Source organism: Coregonus lavaretus (assembly GCF_964263955.1).
Source record: "Coregonus lavaretus genome assembly, chromosome: 18".
In the NCBI taxonomy this organism is placed as follows: Eukaryota; Metazoa; Chordata; class Actinopteri; order Salmoniformes; family Salmonidae; genus Coregonus; species Coregonus lavaretus.
The window spans coordinates 3,755,783-3,779,657 of record NC_140005.1 but is presented as its reverse complement, the minus strand read 5'-3'; the positions used below and the strand labels follow the sequence as shown (position 1 = coordinate 3,779,657).

At 43.9% G+C, this 23,875-nt stretch overlaps 1 protein-coding gene across 1 annotated transcript in view; it reads right to left on the bottom strand.

The window, feature by feature from the left end:
- pacs2 (phosphofurin acidic cluster sorting protein 2) overlaps nt 1-21,415 on the bottom strand; it is a 126,222-nt gene extending 104,807 nt beyond the window's left edge. The window contains exon 1 of the mRNA XM_084182502.1: nt 21,112-21,415. Coding sequence (XP_084038628.1) covers nt 21,112-21,227 — 116 coding nt within the window. The 5' untranslated portion in view covers nt 21,228-21,415. The remainder of the gene's footprint in view (nt 1-21,111) is intronic.
- Between the last annotated feature and the right edge of the window lie 2,460 nt (nt 21,416-23,875).

Genomic DNA, 23,875 nt, shown 5'->3' with positions numbered 1-23,875 from the left:
CCCAGATATCTAACTGATTACTTTTCCCGTGTTAGGGATGCACACAATCACAGCACCAGATCAGGTGTTGCTAATGTGTGCTTATACAGGTTCAGGAGTAATGCTGGGAAAGGTACTTCAGAGTGGAATGAGTTGCCTCTGCCCATAAAACGACGTCCTCTCTGGGCAGCGTTAAAAATAAAGTAAAAAACTGTTTGATGTCTTCTGTGCCCATATGAATGACCCCTATGATGTAACTGCAATGATGAGATAGATGTTCTTCTTCTTAGTCTTTTGTTTTATTATCTTGTTGTCGTACTGTGTTCAACCGTGTTCCATCTTGCCCAGCCATCTTGTTTCCAGAGGACCACAATGGAAATAAGTCCCAGACTTTATTGTGTGTTATCCTCGAGGATTTTACTCATGTGCATGTATGGCTTTTTCAAGTTTTATGTGTGCTTATTTTTTTTTAAATGGTTGAATTATTAAACAAACAAAAAAAAGTTTTGAGAGTCAACAGCTTGCGTGATAGGCGGCTCACAGGACAACAGCTTCAAGCACAGCTTAACACTGGTCGAAGTAAGCAAGTCTCAGTTTCAACTGTGAAGAGAAGACTTGGAGCTGCAGGTTTGACAGGTGGAGTGGCAGTAAGAAATCCATTCATTGCTAAGATGGCAAAATAAGAAAAAGAGTCTTGCCTGGGTCATGAAGCACCGCCAGCGGACTACTGAAGACTGGAAGAAGGTCATATGGACCGATTGAAATATTCGGTTCATCACGCAGGATTTTTGTACGCCGTCGAGAAGGCGAAAGGATGGATCCTCAGTGTGTGACACCAACTGTCAAACATGAGCGAGCAGAAGGGTGAAAGCAAAGCAACCTACAAGTGCAACACGTTTGTGGGAACTTCTGCAACAGTGTTGGGAAGAGCTTTCCGAACAATATTTGATTTCCATTATAGAAAGACAAGTGTGTTCGGCTGTTATGGCTGCAAAAGGTGGCTACTTTGATGAGTAAAAAACGTAGATTACATTTTGTTAAACAAAGTAAATCCATGATTTATTTTTTGTCTCCAATTGTTTATTTGTTCTATGCTTTAATTTCATCGTACATTAAGACATTAAACTGTGTGAATTTCAATAAAAACTGGAAAAATTGAGGTGTTTAAAACTTCTGACCGGTAGTCTCCGACCACTACTTTGTATCCTTTTCTCTCTCGCTCTCCTCCAACACTACTCACTCTGCCCCTACTCAGATGGTAATGTGCCGTCGCAACCTTCGCTCTCTCTCTCTCTCCCGCTACTCTCTCCTCTTCCATCCTATCATCTCTTCCCTCTGCTAAATCCTTCTCCCTCCGATCTCCGGATTCTGCCTCCTCAACCCTCCTCTCCGCCCTTTCTGCATCTTTTGACTCTCTATGTCCCCTATCCTCCCGGCCGGCTCGGTCCTCCCCTCCTGCTCCGTGGCTTGACGACTCATTGCGAGCTCACAGAAGAGCGGAAATGGAGGAAAACTAGACTCCCTGCGGACCTGTCATCTTTTCACTCCTTCCTCTCTACATTTTCTTCCTCTGTTTACGCTGCTAAAGCCACTTTCTACCACTCTATATTTCAAGCCTCTGCCTCTAACCCTAGGAAGCTCTTTGCCACCTTCTCCTCCCTGCCGAATCCTCCTCCTCCCCCTCCCTCCTCCCTCTCTGTGGATGACTTCGTCAACCATTTTGAAAAGAAGGTTGACGACATCCGATCCTCATTTATTAAGTCAAATTACACCGCTGGTCCTGCTCACACTGCCCTACCCTATGCTTTGACTTTTTTCTCCCCTCTCTCTCCAGATGAAATCTTGCGACGGCCGGCCGCCCAACAACCTGCCCGCTTGACCCTATCCCCTCCTCTCTTCTCCAGACCATTTCCGGAGACCTTCTCCCTTACCTCCCCTCGCTCATCAACTCATCCTTGACCGCTGGCCATGTCCCTTCATTCTTCAAGACAGCGAGAGTTGCACCCCTCCTCAAAAAACCTACACCCGATCCCTCCGATGTCAACAACTACAGACCAGTATCCCTGCTTTCTTTTCTCTCCAAAACTATTGAGCGTGCCATCTCTAGCCAACTCTCCTGCTATCTCTCTCAGAATGACCTTCTTGATCCAAACCAGTCAGGTTTCAAGACTGGTCATTCAACTGAGACTGCTCTTCTCTGTGTCACGGAGGCTCTCCGCACTGCTAAAGCTAACTCTCTCTCCTCTGCTCTTATCCTTCTAGACCTATCTGCTGCCTTTGATACTGTGAACCATCAGATCCTCCTCTCCACCCTCTCTGAGTTGGGCATCTCCGGCGCTGCTCACTCTTGGATTGCGTCCTACCTGACAGGTCGCTCCTACCAGGTGGCGTGGCGAGAATCTGTCTCCGCACCACGTGCTCTCACCACTGGTGTCCCCCAGGGCTCAGTTCTAGAACCTCTCCTAATCTCTCTATACACCAAGTCACTTGGCTCTGTCATATCCTCACATGGTCTCTCCTATCATTGCTACGCAGATGACACACAATTCATTTTCTCCTTTCCCCCTTCTGATAACCAGGTGGCGAATCGCATCTCTGCATGTCTGGCAGACATATCAGTGTGGATGTCGGATCACCACCTCAAGCTGAACCTCAGCAAGATGGAGCTGCTCTTCCTCCCGGGGAAGGACTGCCCGCTCCATGATTTCGCCATCACGGTTGACAACTCCATTGTGTCCTCCTCCCAGAGTGCAAAGAACCTGGGCGTGACCCTGGACAACACCCTGTCGTTCTCCGCTAACATCAAAGCGGTGACCCGATCCTGCAGGTTCATGCTCTACAACATTCGGAGAGTACGACCCTACCTTACACAGAAAGCGGCACAGGTCCTAATCCAGGCACTTGTCATCTCCGTCTGGATTACTGCAACTCGCTGTTGGCTGGGCTCCCTGCCTGTGCCATTAAACCCCTACAACTTATCCAGAACGCTGCAGCCCGTCTGGTGTTCAACCTTCCCAAGATCTCTCATGTCACCCCGCTCCTCCGCACACTCCACTGGCTTCCAGTTGAGGCTCGCATCTACTACAAGACCATGGTGCTTGCCTACGGAGCTGTGAGGGGAACGGCACATCCTTACCTTCAGGCTCTGATCAGACCCTACACCCAAACGAGGGCACTACGTTCATCCACCTCTGGCCTGCTAGCCCCCCTACCTCTACAGAAGCACAGTTCCCGCTCAGCCCAGTCAAAGCTATTCGCTGCTCTGGCACCCCAATGGTGGAACAAGCTCCCCCACGACGCCAGGACAGCGGAGTCACTGACCACCTTCCGGAGACACTTGAAACCCTACCTCTTTAAGGAATACCTGGAATAGTATAAAAGTAATCATTCTACCCCCCCTCCCCCACACAAAAAAAAGGGGTTGTCCCACTGGCTATCATAAGTTGAATGCACCAATTTGTAAGTCGCTCTGGATAAGAGCGTCTGCTAAATGACGTAAATAGGGAATAGGGTGCCATTCTCTGGTCAAAAGTAGTGCACTATATAGGGAATAGGGTGCCATTTGGGACTCACCCTTGGTCAGCCCCTCTGTCAGGTTTGCTGAAGTTCAAAGTCATAAATAAACCCTTATGGGCCAGGGGTCTTGGGTAATGCCTTTACAGGTCATAAATAAACCCTTATGGGCCAGGGGTCTTGGGTAATGTCTTTACAGGTCATAAATAAACCCTTATGGGCCAGGGGTCTTGGGTAATGTCTTTACAGGTCATAAATAAACCCTTATGGGCCAGGGGTCTTGGGTAATGCCTTTACAGGTCATAAATAAACCCTTATGGGCCAGGGGTCTTGGGTAATGTCTTTACAGGTCATAAACAAACCCTTATGGGCCAGGGGTCTTGGGTAATGCCTTTACAGGTCATAAACAAACCCTTATGGGCCAGGGGTCTTGGGTAATGCCTTTACAGGTCATAAACAAACCCTTATGGGCCAGGGGTCTTGGGTAATGTCTTTACAGGTCATAAATAAACCCTTATGGGCCAGGGGTCTTGGGTAATGCCTTTACAGGTCATAAATAAACCCTTATGGGCCAGGGGTCTTGGGTAATGTCTTTACAGGTCATAAATAAACCCTTATGGGCCAGGGGTCTTGGGTAATGTCTTTACAGGTCATAAACAAACCCTTATGGGCCAGGGGTCTTGGGTAATGCCTTTACAGGTCATAAATAAACCCTTATGGGCCAGGGGTCTTGGGTAATGTCTTTACAGGTCATAAATAAACCCTTATGGGCCAGGGGTCTTGGGTAATGCCTTTACAGGTCATAAATAAACCCTTATGGGCCAGGGGTCTTGGGTAATGCCTTTACTGACATTTCACAAAATTACTAATATCTTGACGTGGGGAGGTAAATAAATAATGAGCCTATTTAATGCACTAGGCAGTGGCTGCGCCTCAAAGAAAACCCTATAACACACGTGTTATATTGGCCCTGGTCAAAAGTAGTGCACAACATGTGAACTACTACATAGGGAATAGGGTGCCATTTGGGACTCGCAGTGAGTCGTGACTGACAATGCGTTTATCGGACTGCAAAACAAGAGTACAGATAAGAGAAAGAAGCAGGGAATTATGAAAAAAGGAGTGATTAAAAGAGGGAGGGAGGGAGAGAAAGAGGGAGGGAGGGAGGGAGAGAGGGAGGGAGGGAGAGAGGGAGAGAGGGAGAGAGGGTAGGAGGGAGAGAGGGAGGGAGGGAGGGAGGGAGGGAGGGAGAGAGAGGGTAGGAGGGAGAGAGGGTAGGAGGGAGAGAGGGAACATTTGGAGGATTAGTAGCTCATGACCATTCCAAGCCTGTAACTCTGTCCTGTAACTCTGTCCTGTAACTCTGTCCTGTACCTGTAACTCTGTCCTGTACCTGTAACTCTGTCCTGTACCTCTGTCCTGTAACTCGGTCCTGTACCTGTAACTCTGTCCTGTAACTCTGTCCTGTAACTCTGTCCTGTCCTGTAACTCTGTCCTGTACCTGTAACTCTGTCCTGTACCTCTGTCCTGTAACTCGGTCCTGTACCTGTAACTCTGTCCTGTAACTCTGTCCTGTAACTCTGTCCTGTAACTCTGTCCTGTAACTCTGTCCTGTAACTCTGTCCTGTACCTGTAACTCTGTCCTGTAACTCTGTCCTGTAACTCTGTCCTGTCCTGTAACTCTGTCCTGTCCTGTAACTCTGTCCTGTAACTCTGTCCTGTACCTGTAACTCTGTCCTGTAACTCTGTCCTGTCCTGTAACTCTGTCCTGTACCTGTAACTCTGTCCTGTAACTCTGTCCTGTACCTGTAACTCTGTCCTGTCCTGTAACTCTGTCCTGTCCTGTAACTCTGTCCTGTACCTCTGTCCTGTACCTGTAACTCTGTCCTGTACCTGTAACTCTGTCCTGTCCTGTAACTCTGTCCTGTCCTGTAACTCTGTCCTGTACCTGTAACTCTGTCCTGTAACTCTGTCCTGTACCTGTAACTCTGTCCTGTCCTGTAACTCTGTCCTGTCCTGTAACTCTGTCCTGTAACTCTGTCCTGTACCTGTAACTCTGTCCTGTACCTGTAACTCTGTCCTGTAACTCTGTCCTGTAACTCTGTCCTGTAACTCTGTCCTGTAACTCTGTCCTGTACCTGTAACTCTGTCCTGTAACTCTGTCCTGTAACTCGGTCCTGTACCTGTAACTGTACCTGTAACTCTGTCCTGTAACTCTGTACCTGTAACTCTGTCCTGTAACTCTGTCCTGTAACTCTGTCCTGTACCTGTAACTCTGTCCTGTACCTGTAACTCTGTCCTGTAACTCTGTCCTGTACCTGTAACTCTGTCCTGTACCTGTAACTCTGTCCTGTAACTCTGTCCTGTACCTGTAACTCTGTCCTGTAACTCTGTCCTATACCTGTAACTCTGTCCTGTAACTCTGTCCTGTAACTCTGTCCTGTAACTCTGTCCTGTACCTGTAACTCTGTCCTGTAACTCTGTCCTGTAACTCTGTCCTGTAACTCTGTCCTGTAACTCTGTCCTGTACCTGTAACTCTGTCCTGTAACTCTGTCCTGTAACTCTGTCCTGTAACTCTGTCCTGTAACTCTGTCCTGTACCTGTAACTCTGTCCTGTAACTCTGTCCTGTAACTCTGTCCTGTAACGCTGTCCTGTAACGCTGTCCTGTAACTCTGTCCTGTAACTCTGTCCTGTAACTCTGTCCTGTAACTCTGTCCTGTAACTCGGTCCTGTAACTGTCCTCCAATCATTTCTAATTTTTCCTGAATTGTGCACTCGTTCCCTTCTCTCCACAAATTTAAAATCATTAGATTGGTGTAGGCATGAGCTATAAGGAATTTCCAATATATTTCTTAAACCAATAATTTCCTTTCAAATCCATGAAGGGAAGTGAACAAGTGTACACGTCAGAAGAAAGGAGCGATGGGGCCTCCCGAGTCGCGCAGCGGTCTAAGGCACTGCATCGCTGTGCTTGAGGCGTCACTACAGACCCGGGTTCGATCCCAGGCTGTGTCGCAGTGAGTCCGTACGGGAGTTGCAGCGATGGGACAAGACTAACTACCAATTGGGGAGAAAAAGGGGTAAAAAGTACAACAACAAAAAAGAAAGGAGAGATTATTGGGCCGTAATCCTAGTCTGATCTGTAATCTGTAATCTAGTCTGACACTGTAAGGTCTTTCTGGGTTTATTGTCTCACCATTAACCTCATTCTCTGTCTGCAATCTCCATTAATAGCCCAAAAAGGTCCTGGAGCATTTAAGCTTCATCATTTACTAATCTCTCATTTTTCTCCCCAATTGGCGGTTACAGTCTTGTCCCATCGCTGCAACTCCCCTACGGACTCGGGAGAGGCGAAGGTCGAGAGCCGCGCGTCCTCCGAAACACGGCCCTGCCAAGACGCACTGCTTCTTGAAGTACTAACAGATCTCACAACGAACGAACGCACCATAATCACAGAGCTATTTGGTTCATATGAACCACACGTTTGGAAATAAGGAGGTCACTTCCCTGTAACATCTAGGATGATCAAAGGAAACAGGATGTAAACCTGGCCAGGAATCCCACAGAGGAACACGTAGAGTCGGGTAGGCTGCATTCGGAAAGTATTCAGACCCCTTGACTTCTTCCACATTTTGTTACGTCACAGCCTTATTCTAAAATTGATTAATTTAATATTTTTCCTCATCAATCTACACACAATACCCCATAATGACAAAGCAAAAACAGGTTTTTAGAAATGTGAGCTCAGGGGCATCCTGTTTCCATTGATCATCTTTGAGATGTTTCTACAACTTGATTGGAGTCCACCTGTGGTAAATTCAATTGATTGGACATGATTTGGAAAGGCACACACCTGTCTATATAAGGTCCCGCAGATTGACAGTGCATGTCAGAGCATAAACCAAGCCACAAGGTCAAAATAATTGTCCGTAGAGCTCCGAGACAGGATCGTGTCGAGGCACAGATCTGGGGAAGGGTACCAGAAAATGCCTGCAGCATTGAAGGTCCCCAAGAACACAGTGGCCTCCATCATTCTTAAATGGAAGAAGTTTGGAACCACCAAGACTCATAGTGCCCTCTTCTATATATAGTGCCCTATTCTATATATAGTGCCCTATTCTATACGTAGTGCCCTATTCTATATATAGTGCCCTATTCTATATATAGTACCCTATTCTATATATAGTACCCTATTCTATACATAGTGCCCTATTCTATATATAGTACCCTATTCTATACAAAGTGCCCTATTCTATACGTAGTGCCCTATTCTATACGTAGTGCCCTATTCTATATATAGTACCCTATTCTATACATAGTGCCCTATTCTATACATAGTGCCCTATTCTACAGTGGGGAAAAAAAGTATTTAGTCGGCCACCAATTGTGCAAGTTCTCCCACTTAAAAAGATGAGAGAGGCCTGTAATTTTCATCATAGGTACACGTCAACTATGACAGACAAAATGAGGAAAACAAATCCAGAAAATCACATTGTAGGATTTTTAATGAATATATTTGCAAATTATGGTGGAAAATAAGTATTTGGTCAATAACAAAAGTTTCTCAATACTTTGTTATATACACTTTGTTGGCAATGACACAGGTCAAACGTTTTCTGTAAGTCTTCACAAGGTTTTCACACACTGTTGCTGGTATTTTGGCCCATTCCTCCATGCAGGTCTCCTCTAGAGCAGTGATGTTTTGGGGCTGTCGCTGGGCAACACGGACTTTCAACTCCCTCCAAAGATTTTCTATGGGGTTGAGATCTGGAGACTGGCTAGGCCACTCCAGGACCTTGAAATGCTTCTTGCGAAGCCACTCCTTCGTTGCCCAGGCGGTGTGTTTGGGATCATTGTCATGCTGAAAGACCCAGCCACGTTTCATCTTCAATGCCCTTGCTGATGGAAGGAGGTTTTCACTCAAAATCACACGATACATGGCCCCATTCATTCTTTCCTTTACACGGATCAGTCGTCCTGGTCCCTTTGTAGAAAAATAGCCCCAAAGCATGATGTTTCCACCCCCATGCTTCACAGTAGGTATGGTGTTCTTTGGATGCAACTCAGCATTATTTGTCCTCCAAACACGACGAGTTGAGTTTTTACCAAAAAGTTCTATTTTGGTTTCATCTGACCATATGACATTCTCCCAATCCTCTTCTGGATCATCCAAATGCACTCTAGCAAACTTCAGACGGGCCTGGACATGTACTGGCTTAAGCAGGGGGACACGTCTGGCACTGCAGGATTTGAGTCCCTGGCGGCGTAGTGTGTTACTGATGGTAGGCTTTGTTACTTTGGTCCCAGCTCTCTGCAGGTCATTCACTAGGTCCCCACGTGTGGTTCTGGGATTTTTGCTCACCGTTCTTGTGATCATTTTGACCCCACGGGGTGAGATCTTGCGTGGAGCCCCAGATCGAGGGAGATTATCAGTGGTCTTGCATGTCTTCCATTTCCTAATAATTGCTCCCACAGTTGATTTCTTCAAACCAAGCTGCTTACCTATTGCAGATTCAGTCTTCCCAGCCTGGTGCAGGTCTACAATTTTGTTTCTGGTGTCCTTTGACAGCTCTTTGGTCTTGGCCATAGTGGAGTTTAGAGTGTGACTGTTTGAGGTTGTGGACAGGTGTCTTTTATACTGATAACAAGTTCAAACAGGTGCCATTAATACAGGTAACGAGTGGAGGACAGAGGAGCCTCTTAAAGAAGAAGTTACAGGTCTGTGAGAGCCAGAAATCTTGCTTGTTTGTAGGTGACCAAATACTTATTTTCCACCATAATTTGCAAATAAATTCATTAAAAATCCTACAATGTGATTTTCTGGATTTTTTTCTCTCAATTTGTCTGTCATAGTTGACGTGTACCTAAGATGAAAATTACAGGCCTCTCTCATCTTTTTAAGTGGGAGAACTTGCACAATTGGTGGCTGACTAAATACTTTTTCCCCCCACTGTATATATAGTACCCTATTCTATACATAGTGCCCTATTCTATACATAGTGCCCTATTCTATACATAGTACACTATTCTATACGTAGTGCCCTATTCTATATATAGTGCCCTATTCTATATATAGTACCCTATTCTATATATAGTACCCTATTCTATACATAGTGCCCTATTCTATATATAGTACCCTATTCTATACAAAGTGCCCTATTCTATACGTAGTGCCCTATTCTATACGTAGTGCCCTATTCTATACGTAGTGCCCTATTCTATACATAGTACACTATTCTATACGTAGTGCCCTATTCTATACGTAGTGCCCTATTCTATACATAGTGCCCTATTCTATATATAGTACCCTATTCTATACATAGTGCCCTATTCTATACATAGTGCCATATTCTATACATAGTACACTATTCTATACGTAGTGCCCTATTCTATATATAGTGTCCAATTCTATATATAGTACCCTATTCTATTTATATATATATATATATATATATATATATATATATATATATATATATATATATTTCCCTATTCTATGCATAGTGCCCTATTCTATACATAGTACCCTATTCTATACATAGCACACTATTCTATACGTAGTGCCCTATTCTATACGTAGTGCCCTATTCTATATATAGTGTCCAATTCTATATATAGTACCCTATTCTATTTATATATATATATATATATATATAGTACCCTATTCTATATATAGTGCCCTATTCTATATATAGTGCCCTATTCTAAATATAGTGCCCTCGGTAGAGCATGGCGTTTGCAACGCCAGGGTTGTGGGTTCGATAAAATAATGTATGTGCTAACTGTAAGTCGCTCTGGATAAGAGCGTTTGCTAAATGACTAAAATGTAAAATGTAAATGTCTTTTCTATACATAGTACCCTATTCTATATATAGTACCCTATTCTATATATAGTGCCCTATTCTATACATAGTGCCCTATTCTATATATAGTACCCTATTCTATTTATATACATAGTGCCCTATTATATTTATAGTGCCCTATTCTATACATAGTGCCCTATTCTATACATAGTGCCCTATTCTATATATAGTGCCCTATTCTATATATAGTACCCTATTCTATACATAGTGCCCTATTCTATACATAGTGCCCTATTCTATTTATATATATAGTACCCTATTCTATATATAGTGCCCTATTCTATATATAATACCCTATTATATACATAGTGCCCTATTCTATTAATATATATAGTGCCCTATTCTATACATAGTACCCTATTCTATACATAGTGCCCTATTCTATACATAGTACCCTATTCTATACATAGTGCCCTATTCTATACATAGTGCCCTATTCTATACATAGTGCCCTATTCTATACATAGTGCCCTATTCTATACATAGTGCCCTATTCTATACATAAATAATAATAATAATTGGTCATTTAGCAGACGCTCTTATCCAGAGCGACTTACAGGAGCAATTAGGGTTAAGTGCCTTGCTCAAGGGCACATCGACAGATTTTTCACCTAGTCGGCTCGGGGATTAGAACCAGCGACCTTTCGGTTACTGGCACAACGCTCTTAACCACTAAGCTACCTGCCGCCCACATAGTGCCCTATTCTATACATAGTGCCCTATTCTATACATAGTGCACTAACAGAAGTAGTTATACTGAATAGGATGCCATTTGTCATGGGGCCATTGGTTCAACAATCTAATTAACTTTCATTTAGGCAAACTGATTAAGGTGCAACTCGAATAGAGAGCAATATGTTTAAAAAAAAAAATATTTCTTGATTAGAAACATGTACCACAAACTTCAGAAGAGGTCATCTCCATGTGAAAGGACCCATGAGCACCACCATGTGAAGTCCATAGGAGCGTGTCAAATTCAGTCTATATTTTTTTAGAAATTAAGACGAATAGAGAGCAATATGTTTAAAAAAAAAATGATTTCTTGATTAGAAACATGTACCACAAACTTCAGAAGAGGTCATCTCCATGTGAAAGGACCCATGAGCACCACCATGTGAAGTCCATAGGAGCGTGTCAAATTCAGTCTATATTTTTTTAGAAATTAAGACACACAAAGTATTCAGACCGCTTCACTTTTTCCACATTTTGTTACGTTACAGCCTTATTCTAAATTGGATTCAATTGTTGTTGTTGTCCCCCCCAAGTGTGACCATCGGGTTCTTGGTCACCTCCCTGACCAAGGCCCTTCTCCCCCGATTGCTCAGTTTGGCCAGGCGGCCAGCTCTAGGAAGAGTCTTGGTGGTTCCAAACTTCTTCCATTTAAGAATGATGGAGGCCACTGTGTTCTTAGGGACCTTCAATGCTGCAGACATTTTTTGGTACACCTTCCCCAGAGCTGTGCTTCAACATGATCCTTTCTCTGAGCTCTACGGACAATTACTTCGACCTCAAGGTTTGGTTTTTGCTCTGACATCCATTGTCAACTTTGGGACCTTATTTAGACAGGTGTGTGTCTTTCCTAATCATGTCCAATCAATTGAACTTACCACAGGTGGACTCCAATCAAGTTGTAGAAACATCTCAAGGATGATCAATGGAAACAGGATTCACCTGAGCTCAATTTGGAGTCTCATAGCAAAGGGTCTGAATACTTATATAAATAAGGTATTCCTGTTTTTTTTATTTTTAATACATTTGCAAACATTTCTAAAAGCCTGTTTTCGCTTTGTCATTATGGGGTGTGGTGTGTAGATTGATGAGGATTTATTTGTATTTAATCTATTTTAGAATAAGGCTTTTACGTAACAAAATTTGGAAAAATTCAAGTGGTCTGAATACTTTCCAAATGCACTGTATACCATGGAACAATATCAGTTAAACAGGGTTTGCTGCCTGCTGCCATGTCGCCCCTTGACTCGTGATTGGAACCCTGGAAAACGCGGAACAGTACAGAAACACACATGAATGGCCTGGACGGTGTTGTTTAAATGGACATCATCTACACATTAAAACACACTGCGGTGCAATATCAAAGACTGGATATCGTGACAAGGCTAAAAAGAAAGTACTGAAAACAGGAGATGTTTTATTTCCAGGAAGAGATAACAAGTGAAAAAATGAGACGAGTGGAGTGAATGAGGAAATGGAAGGAAGGCAGGCAGCCAATAAGGTGTGGCGGTGTTGTGCAGTGACGCTTAGTAGAGTCAGCCGAAAGCAGGATTGATCGGCCAGCAGAGAGAGAGAGGGTATCAAAGCACTTCATGAGGGGTGACGGGCGGACATCTGCATCCCAGAGGAAACCCAATTACCTATATAGTGCACTACTTTTGACCAGAGCCCTACGGGTGAGGCAGATATGGGCCCTGGTCAAAATCAGTGCACTACATAGGGAACAGGGTGCCATTTGGCATGCATCCTAGTAGGGTAACGGTTGCTCTCGCCAGCCCTGTCCTGTCTGCCCTCTAGGGCCTGCAGTCTCAGCAACCTGGGGTGTGTGTGTGTGTGTGTGTGTGTGCGTGTGTGGTGTGTGTGTGTGGTATGTGTGTGTGTGTGCGTGTGTGGTATGTGTGTGGTATGTGTGTGTGTGTGCGTGTGGTGTGTGGTATGTGTGCGTGTGTGTGTGTGTGTGCGTGTGGTGTGTGGTGTGTGTGGTGTGTGTGTGTGTGTGTGGTGTGTGGTGTGTGGTGTGTGTGTGTGTGTGTGTGTGTGTGTGTGCGTGTGTGTGTGTGTGTGCGTGGTGTGTGTGGTGTGTGGTGTGTGTGGTATGTGTGGTATGTGTGTGAGTGTGCGTGTGGTGTGTGTGTGTGTGTTTGCGTGTGTGTTGTGTGTGTGTGTGTAAGTTGGTTGATCCTGATGGTAGTGTTGGATATCTCTTACATAACAGTAGCAACACTTACTGAATGACATACACATTCCAGCAGTTACATCGTCTTCTGGATCCTAAACCACGTCGAGACACATCATACATCTCTATGGTCTAGTCTTCATTCACAGTACAGTAAATAGTTCTAGCATCTTCCTCAGCTCAGGGACACTAAACCACGTCTGGCACACATCATTCAATAAACCAAATGAATTATAGGATATCTATGGTCTAGTTAGCCTTCATTTTGATTTGTGTGGGAATCGAAACTAGTGTGGATTCACAAGAACAAAAGAAAACATCAACAATGCTACCCATTTAGCCTGCTACTGCCAGGACCCCACCAGTCCTACTCTACATTCCCTGTGCGGTGCGGTCGGTGCGAGGGAGCTGCAGGAAGGGGGGACAAAGAGTTGAGTGTTCAGATACCCGGGGACTCCAAGGCTGCGTCCCAAACGGCACCCTATTCCCTATTTAGTGCACTACTTTAGACCAGGGCCCTAGTCAAAAGTAGTGCACTACATAGGGAACAGGGTGGCATTTGGGACGATCCTAAAGTGACATCTCAGCATTCTCAGCCTCCAACACACGGGACAGAATAGGACTGTTGGTCAGCCTACTGGGTCCAGCTGCTGCTGTTCAAGGGTCCACTCAACCCCTCAAGCCCTCCTCGGTCTCAACACACACACACACACACACACACACACACACACACACACACACACACACACACACACACACCCTGCTCTCGGTGTGTCTCAGGGTGTCAAGGAACAGAACAGCACTGATAGCACACACACAGGGTTCACCACACACACACACACACACACACACACACACACAGGGTTCACTACAGCACAGCACCACTGATCAGACAGACAGACTGAAAGACAGACAGACACAAACACAGCTCTGCAGTAGAGTGGGCTACAGAACAATATTTACGTCAAGGCATCAAGGGCCCAAGGAGAACAATCCACTGTAGTGTATGATGGAAAGCCTGACTTCTGACTTTGTGACCAAGTCAGCGGAAAGTGGCAACGTCCAGATGTTGTAGAGGTGACGGTTGCTGCAGCCATCATCCTGTTGCCTATAGGCTAACAATCAATCGGAGTGAATCAATGATGAAGCCTGAATGTACACTGAACAAAAATATAAATGCAACATGTAAAGTGTTGGTCCCATGTTTCATGAGCTGAAATAAAAGATCCCCAGAAATGTTCTATACGCACAAAAAAATCGTATTTATCTCACATTTTGAGCACACATTTGTTAACATCCCTGTTAGTGAGCATTTCTCCTTTGCCAAGATAATCCATCCACCTGACAGGTGTGGCATATCAAGAAGCTGATTAAACAGCATTATCATTACACAGGTGCACCTTGTGCTGAGGACAATAAAAGGCCACTAAAATGTACAGTTTTGTCACACAACACAATGCCACAGATGTCTCAAGTTTTGAGGGAGCGTGCAATTGGCATGCGGACTGCAGGAACGTCCACCAGAGCTGTTGCTAGATAATTTAAATGTTCATTTCTCTACAATAAGACTCCTCCAATGTCATTTTAGAGAATTTGGCAGTATGTCCATCCAGCCTCATGTTGCAAGGATCTGTACACAATTTCTGGAAGCTGAAAATGTCCCAGTTCTTCCATGGCCTACATACTCACCAGACATGTCACCCATTGAGCATGTTTGGGATGCTCTGGATCGACGTGTACTACAGCGTGTTCCAGTTCCCGCCAATATCCAGCAACTTCACACAGCCATTGAAGAGGAGTGGGACAACATTCCACAGGCCACAATCCACAGCATGATCAACTCTATGCGAAGGACATGTGTCGCGCTGCATGAGGCAACTGATGGTCACACCAGATACTGACTGGTTTTCTGATCCACCCCCCTTCCTTTTTTGTGACCAACAAATGCATATCTATATTCCCAAATCATGTGAAATCCATAGATTAGGGTCTAATGAATTCATTTCAATTGACTGATTTCCTTATATGAACTGTAACTCAGTAAAATCTTTGAAATGTGTTTATATTTTTTGTTCAGTGTAGTTTTAGCGCATCTACTTGACCATAATGACCATAATCATTGCGCATCTACTTGTCTGGTCTGTGCGGAGCAGACGGGAAAAACGGAGAGAAGAGCAGATAATGTGCGATGGAGAGGGACAGAGAGCAGTCGCTTCGTGAGGTATCTCTACCTGAAAATACATGATCTAAGTGATTGATAGTTGATATTCAGCAGTCATTCAAGTCTGCCTTATTTACTTTGAAGAACTACTAAAATTGTGATTTAGTCAGTCAGCATAGGCAGCAGCTCTATAGAAGTGAGATGACTTGGAATGAAATAATAAAGTCATCAAATAAAACTAATGGAATATACACAACAACTGAAATATTTTATTATAGTCTTATTTATAAATGATGTTTAATAAGTGATAAGCGGTAATGGGCAGTCACTACCATCACGGGACTTTTACTAATTGTTTTATTCTGTGTTACAGCGTTCAACCCACATAATTCATACTGCAAAAATATTCGAAAACTGAAATAGAAAACCGTGATTGTTTTTAAGTTTCAAACCGAAACGGAACCGACCTCAAAAAGCACTAATCGCTCAGCACTATTCAACAGGGAAGTCCCTCAGATCTTTGTTCTACTAAAAGGACCCAGAGCCATGTATATAAAGTCTCTAAACATGAATAGAGTCAGGGTAATGTTATATGACCATACAAGTCTAGGGAGTCAGGGGGTAGTGCGTCCAGCCCAGTACATCCCTGGGGCCAAGCTTCCTGCCATCCAGGACCTACAATACCAGTCAACGGTTTGGACACACCTACTCATTCAAAGGTTTTTCTATATTTTTACATTGTAGAATAATAGTGAAGACATCACAACTATGAAATAACACACATGTAGTAACCTAAAAAGTGTTAAACAAATCAAAATATATATATTTTTTGAGATTATTCAAAGTAGCCACATTTTGCCTTGATGACAGCTTTGCACACTCTTGGCATTCTCTCAACCAGCTTCATGAGGTAGTCACCTGGAATGCATTTCAATTAACAGGTGTGCCTTCTTAAAAGTTAATTTGTGGAATTTCTTTCCTTCTTAATGCATTTGAGCCAATCAGTTGTGTTGTGACAAGGTAGGGGGGGTATACAGAAGATAGCTCTATTTGGTAAAAGACCAAGTCCATATTATGGCAAGAACAGCTCAAATAAGGAAAGAGAAACGACAGTCCATCATTACTTTAAGACATGAAGGTCAGTCAATACGGAAAATGTAAAGAACTTTGAAAGTTTCTTCAAGTGCAGTCGCAAAAACCATCAAACGTTATGATGAAACTGGCTCTCATGAGGACCGCCACAGGAATGGCAGACCCAGAGTTACCTCTGCTGCAGAGGATAAGTTCATTAGAGTTGCCAGCCTCAGAAATTGCAGCCCAAATAAATGCTTCACAGAGTTCAAGTAACAGACACATCTCAACATCAACTGTTCAGAGGAGACTGTGAGAATCAGGCCTTCATGGTCGAATTGCTGCAAAGAAACCACTACTAAAAGACACCAATAAAAAGAAGAGACCTGCTTGGGCCAAGAAACACAAGCAATGGACATCAGACCGGTTGAAATGTGTCCTTTGGTCTGGAGTCCAAATTTGAGATTTTTGGTTCAAACCGTCGTGTCTTTGTGAGACGCGGTGTGGGTGAACGGATGATCTCTGCATGTGTAGTTCCCACCATAAAACATGGAGGAGGTGGTGTTATGGTGTGGGTGTGCTTTGCTGGTGACACTGTCTGTGATTCATTTAGAATTCAAGGCACACTTAACCACTGCAGTGATTCGCCATCCCATCTGGTTTGGGTTTAGTGGGACTATCATTTGTTTTTCAACAGGACAATGACCCAACACACCTCCAGGCTGTGTAAGGGCTATTTTACCAAGAAGGAGAGTGATGGAGTGCTGCATTAGATGACCTGGCCTCCACAATCCCCCGACCTCAACCCAATTGAGATGGTTTGGGATGAGTCGGACCGCAGAGTGAAGGAAAAGCAGCCAACAAGTGCTCAGCATATGTGGGAACTCCTTCAAGACTGTTGGAAAAGTATTCCAGGTGAAGCTGGTTGAGAGAATGCCAAGAGTGTGTAAAGTTGTCATCAAGGCAAATGGTGGCTATTTGAAGAATCTCAAATATAAAATATATTTTGATTTGTTTAACACTTTTTTAGTTACTACATGATTCCATATGTGTTATTTCATAGTTTTGATGTCTTCACTATTATTCTACAATGTAGAAAATAGTAAAAATAAAGAAAAACCCTTGAATGAGTAGGTGTGTCCAAACTTTTGACTGGTAGTGTATATACTAGGCGGTGTCAGAGGAAGGCCCCAAAAGATTTTAAGCATTTCACGGTAAGGTCTACATCTGTTGTATTCGGCGCATGTGACAAATAAGATCTGATTTGATATAGGGCATAGGGTGCCATTTTGGGACTGGCTCTGGTCAAAAGTAGTGCACTATGTACGGAATAGGGTGCCATTTGGGACTCACCCTTGATGCTGGGGGGACTCGGAGACAACCTTCTTCACCCTCTCATTCAAAACCTTCCTAACTCGTCTGCTTTAGTAGTTGTGTGTTTAACTTGGAAAGTCCTTTATTAAAGCCAGAGACCTTCATGGGGAATAGGGTGTCGTTTGGGAGGAAAACCCGACTGATTTCTTCTATTGACAGTTCTTATGAAGCAGTGGTACTAGCGATTACACTTTCAACGGTTATTTCAGAGCTAACCCTTTCACACCTCAGTGCGTAGGACTGGACACCTTTATAAATGGGACTGCCGTGCCCAAATGGTACACTATTCTCTATATAGTGCACTACTTTAGACCAGATAGGGCTCGCTCTAGTCTAAAGTAGTGTACTATGTAAGAAATAGGGTGCCATTTGGGACAGAGCCCTAGCCTGAAGAGGAGCAGGAGCAGAAGCTGAGTCAAACATAAGGGAGGTGGATCAATACAGAGCCACACTGGTGCACCACAGGACAACACACTGAGTGGCAGTTCAATTCACACTGAACCAGTCCCACATGTCTCAATCTAACTCTAAGTCAAGTATCTACCGTAACTGTATTTGAATACATCTAGTGCAGATAAGCAATCTAACGACACTACCTATAGCTTCCTCTTTAGACCAAACACGTTGCTGTAGATCAGTGAAAAATTAAAAGTAGTTTAAAGCTACAATATGTAACTTTTTGGGCGACCCGACCAAATTCACATAGAAATGTGAGTTATAGATCTGTCATTCTCATTGAAAGCCAGTCTAAGAAGCAGTAGATCTGTTCTATGTGTTCTATTTCTATGCTTCCCATTCTTAAGTTTCATTTTTGCATATTTTACTTTTGGTTTTGTACACCAGCTTCAAACAGCTGAAAATACAACATTTTTGGTTATGGAAAATATATTTCACAGTGGTTTAGATGGTACAATGATTCTCAACACAATGACTGCTTGCTTTGACACATAAACTGAAATTTGGCTAACTATTATGATTTGAGCAACCAGGAAATGGCAGAGAGATTTCTGCATAGTGCACCTTTGGGCTCCCGAGTGGCGCAGCGGTCTAAGGCACTGCATCTCAGTGCTTGAGGCGTCACTACAGACCCCCCTGGTTCGATTCCAGGCTGTATCACAACCGGCCGTGATTGGTAGTCCCATAGGGCGGCGCACAGCGTCGTCTGGGTTTGGCCGGTGTAGGCCGTCATTGTAAATAAGAATTTGTTCTTAAATGATTTGCCTAGTTAAATAAAGGTCAAATAAAATATATAAAAAGAAAGAAAGAAATCCATGTAATACACACCAATGACATTTCACCCACATGTTTGTTACACACACAAGGTGAATAATGTACTGTAAGCAGATAAATACAGTATTAATTAAGTGCCTCAGAGCAGGAGTACTGATCTCGGGTCAGGTCCCCTGTGTCATTATATTATTATTATTATTCGTTATGATCTAAAAGGAACAACTGTCCTACTTTAGTGCAGGCAGGCCTGCCTGGATAAAGCCAAGCCATGACATGAGCAAACAGCTTCTAGGCCCAAGTGTTGCTGAAAGTCAGTCAGCTTCCTCAGAGAAACAAAGCTGTCGAGAGTGGATGACCACCCTATTCCCTGGTCAAAAGTAGTGCACTGTGTAGGGAATAGTTAGGGTGCCATTTGTGACGCAAACAGTGTTCAAGAGATTTCTGCTAAATCATTCTGTTTGTTTCAATATTTAGATTCAGTTTTGGAATCCATATTCCTGTTCTGCTATTGGGCTAGGCCAATATTCCTGTTCTGCTATTGGGCTAGGGCAATATCCTTGTTCTGCCATTGGGCTAGGGCAATATCCCTGTTCTGCCATTGGGCTAGGGCAATATTCCTGTTCTGCCATTGGGCTAGGGCAATATCCTTGTTCTGCCATTGGGCTAGGCCAATATCCCTGTTCTGCCATTGGGCTAGGGCAATATTCCTGTTCTGCCATTGGGCTAGGGAAATATCCCTGTTCTGCCATTGGGCTAGGGCAATATTCCTGTTCTGCCATTGTCCAGGCCTATATGACACAATAAGGTGCCTCAAGAAAGAAATCAGAATCTCTTGATTATGTTCTCCTTTGTTGCAAGCACCATAATTGCATCCAGATTGCGTCGTGTGATACTGGCTTTATATTTCAGAGGTCTGTGTTGCCTTGTCCCTCCAGTGGGCTCCCACCCCTATCCTGGCTGGTGGTCTGTGTTGCCTTGTCCCTCCAGTGGGCTCCCACCCCTATCCTGGCTGGTGGCCTGTGTTGCCTCGTCCCTCCAGTGGGCTCCCACCCCTATCCTGGCTGGTGGTCTGTGTTGCCTCGTCCCTCCAGTGGGCTCCCACCCCTATCCTGGCTGGTGGTCTGTGTTGCCTTGTCCCTCCAGTGGGCTCCCACCCCTATCCTGGCTGGTGGTCTGTGTTGCCTCGTCCCTCCAGTGGGCTCCCACCCCTATCCTGGCTGGTGGTCTGTGTTGCCTCGTCCCTCCAGTGGGCTCCCACCCCTATCCTGGCTGGTGGTCTGTGTTGCCTCGTCCCTCCAGTGGGCTCCCACCCCTATCCTGGTGGAACCAGGCAGCCATCGGTCAGGCTGGTTTCACCACCAGGCTAGGTTACCTCTACCCTAAATAACATCTGATTTCCTCCTCAGAAGATGTTTTCATAGCTGGCATGACAACAACCATAAGAGGTGAAGAATAACAAACTCGAATGGTCATCTTCATGCCAGCCATATGGCATGAAAACATGGTATTGCTTACCAGCCACAGCTGACCATCAGCAGATGTGGACATCATATTTGGCACTTGATGGGACATTAGAGAGATGAGGGCGTCCAAACCATAGCGATCCATCCTAAGGTCCAAACCTTCAAACTCAATTGGGTGCGTCGCATCCATTTCTGTTCGGAACTCATTGGTCCTGGGACAAGGCTACTGGCTAGCCTAGCTAGTTTAGTTATGCCTAAACTTTGGCATCGAGAGTAGGCCCTACTGATGTGGTTAGCTAGCTATCATTTAACTTAGGAAGAAACGTTCTGGAAGTCCCGTTGAATAGGATAGTAATTGTCTAACATTTTGTCACACAGTCAATGCAATGGGCTGGCTGTTCTTCTGAGGCGACACTATTAACAACCACCACTGCAGTTCAGCAGCTGTATTATGCATCAGAGCAAACTGTCTGCTGGCCTTAGCACTATCAAGTATGTCAAAGCATAGATGCTGTGGGGACAAGACAAGGGGACAAGGAACACGACTTACCTCGGGATGCAACTCGGGGACGATCCATCTATTTCCCATGTGGCGAACAGGTTCATTGGCACGGGTCTGTTGAGCGCCCCGCTACCGAAGCTCAGCCGGCCACTTCGCTCCGCCATGGTTCGTTGTGAGCCTGCCTAAACGTCCACACGAGCCGAGTCGGTAAAATATGTATATACCTATCTGAATAAAATGTATTTGTCTTGAAGTGCGTTGGTAAAAAAAAAAAAAAAAAAACAGTTCTTCATGCGGTTAAGTTCATACAATGTGGAGTCAGTGCAGCAGGTTATTCCAGACGAAATGCTCCCATGTCGGACTCGCATGCAATGTTCCCCAGAACTGCAGTACTTTGCTCCCACTGCCACCCCCAGGAAATAACGTCATTGCTGGCCATGGACGCATTCTCGTTCAGAACCGGCACAGGCTGGCGAAGTGGCATGCAAACAATGTCCTTGCACCGCTCGCTCCATCCAACCTACATGCAGAAATGTGTCAAGAAAATGTATAATGCAATGTATATGAATAGATGTATTGTTATCTAGCTAGAAGGCTCTGAAACAAGTGGATTTACTACACCCCAAACATGCTACAGATTCACTCGTCTCCAAGCAACCGACTAGGCGTGGTCTGCAGGTGCATCTTCTCAAAAATGGTTTTGATGCTCCCAAGGTTAGTGCACATATTTTCTGCATGAACATCAGCCCATGAAATGTGTAAAACGTATTATTGAAGATTGTCTATACATATATAAACATCATTGGGACTATCGCACAGTTATTTTATTTTCCATACACCGTTACCAGTTTGCTTGGGGTAACCTAGACCAATATTGGACCAAAGGAGCCTAACGTTACTCCTTTGTCCAAGGACCTTACATGTTATGTTTAACTTTAAAGGGCGAATTGGCTCTGGAAGCAAAAACAGCAAAATACTCCATCTAAAGGTGAATCGATTCTCAATCTCATTACATTTACGTCATTTAGCAGACGCTCTTATCCAGAGCGACTTACAGTTAGTGAGTGCATACATTATTTTAATTTTTTTCATACTGGCCCCCCGTGGGAATCGAACCCACAACCCTGGCGTTGCAAGCGCCATGCCCTACCAACTGAGCTAATGTTTCATTACCGTTCTAGAAACATAAATCCCTCTACTTTCATATAACATCAAAATAATTTCAGAAAAGCAAAATACACACTTACTGTACACCAGTGGAGGCTGGTGGGGGGGAGTTATAGGAGGACAGACGTATTGTAATGGCTGGAATGTGGTTTCCATATGTTTGATGTGTTTGATACCATTACATTTATTCCATTCCCGCCATTACAATGAGCCCGTCCTCCTATAGCTCCCCCCACCAGCCTCCACTGCTGTACACTTTTGTAACGGGTTTTAACACAGTTGCAGCAGACAGTACCTTTCAGTGACAACATGTTTGTGGAGTCTGTCTTCCGTTTACACACGTGTTCAGAGAAGCAGATATCTAATTAGCACAGATAGTCCACTCTGTCTTCTGTCTGTTTTCCGTGAACAAGCGCTGTAACATGGAAATATGACCTTTGGGAATCCTAACCTTTATAAAGGTGTGTATCAATTTAACCTTTTTTATTTTTTTATTTTTTTATGATTTCTCGCTGATATGAAAGATAAGGAAGGTCCTTATATGGTTCCAAAACCGTACCGCAAGAGATGCGTGTTAATGTTCAGACCGAGCGTCACTGCTCTTAACAAAACTCCCAACCAACAGAAGACATCTTCGTCCAATGACTCTTATGTGTAATGTAATGGAACTGAGAGTCATGATCAAAGGCTAGGGGTAACCCTGACGATTCAGCATTCTAATTTAGTGGGTGCTTTGTTGCAGAAATGACAGGTTACAAGACACACAGAAAAGAGGAAGCTGGACTGTCTGACTTTGGACATATGTACTGTATATACACCATTGATTGGGACTTGTCACACTGTTCTTTTTCCCCATACAGTTAGCTTTTTATGACCTTGAGGAATTGGCACTAATTTTGTGGGAGCTTATTTGCAATTGACAAGATAGTTACTAACAAGATAGACATAAAAAGGGATTTTTCCAATAAACGGGAATAATGGGTCACCAGGCTCATATATATGCAGGCCAATTCAAATGAGGCAAAAACTAACAATCTAAATAATTTCACCGATGCATTTACATTGTGTGTAACAGTGACATAACTGTAGTAACTGCATCGATTTGAGACAGCTGTATGACCCTATTAGCACTTCAGCGCAATCGATGTGTGGTAATCTCATTGAACATTGTCTACACTTACAGCTCAATTCTGCCACCTAGTGGTATATATAGGGATACAGTATGCAGTTGTAAAATACAGTATTTATTTTTCAAATTGCAGATTGTATTCCCAAAATACATCCCATTACTTGGTATAGATCATTTTTTATTTAACCTTTATTTTGACAGGGAGTCATATAGAATAAAACGTTATTGTCCATCCAGGATGGATATTTTTCTTTGGCATCACCTTACATTAAAAGGATCACATACCCATACATTGTGGGTTCGATTCCCACGGGGGGGGCAGTATGAAAAATGTATGCACTCACTGACTGTAAGTCGCTCTGGATAAGAGCGTCTGCTAAATGACTAAAATTTAAATCTAATTCTTACATCACACACATTTAAACAAGTCAGTCCATCATACTGCATAACCTAACAACGTATAGAGGACATTGATACATTCACTCACAACTGACCGCTGCCCCAACTGCACTGGCT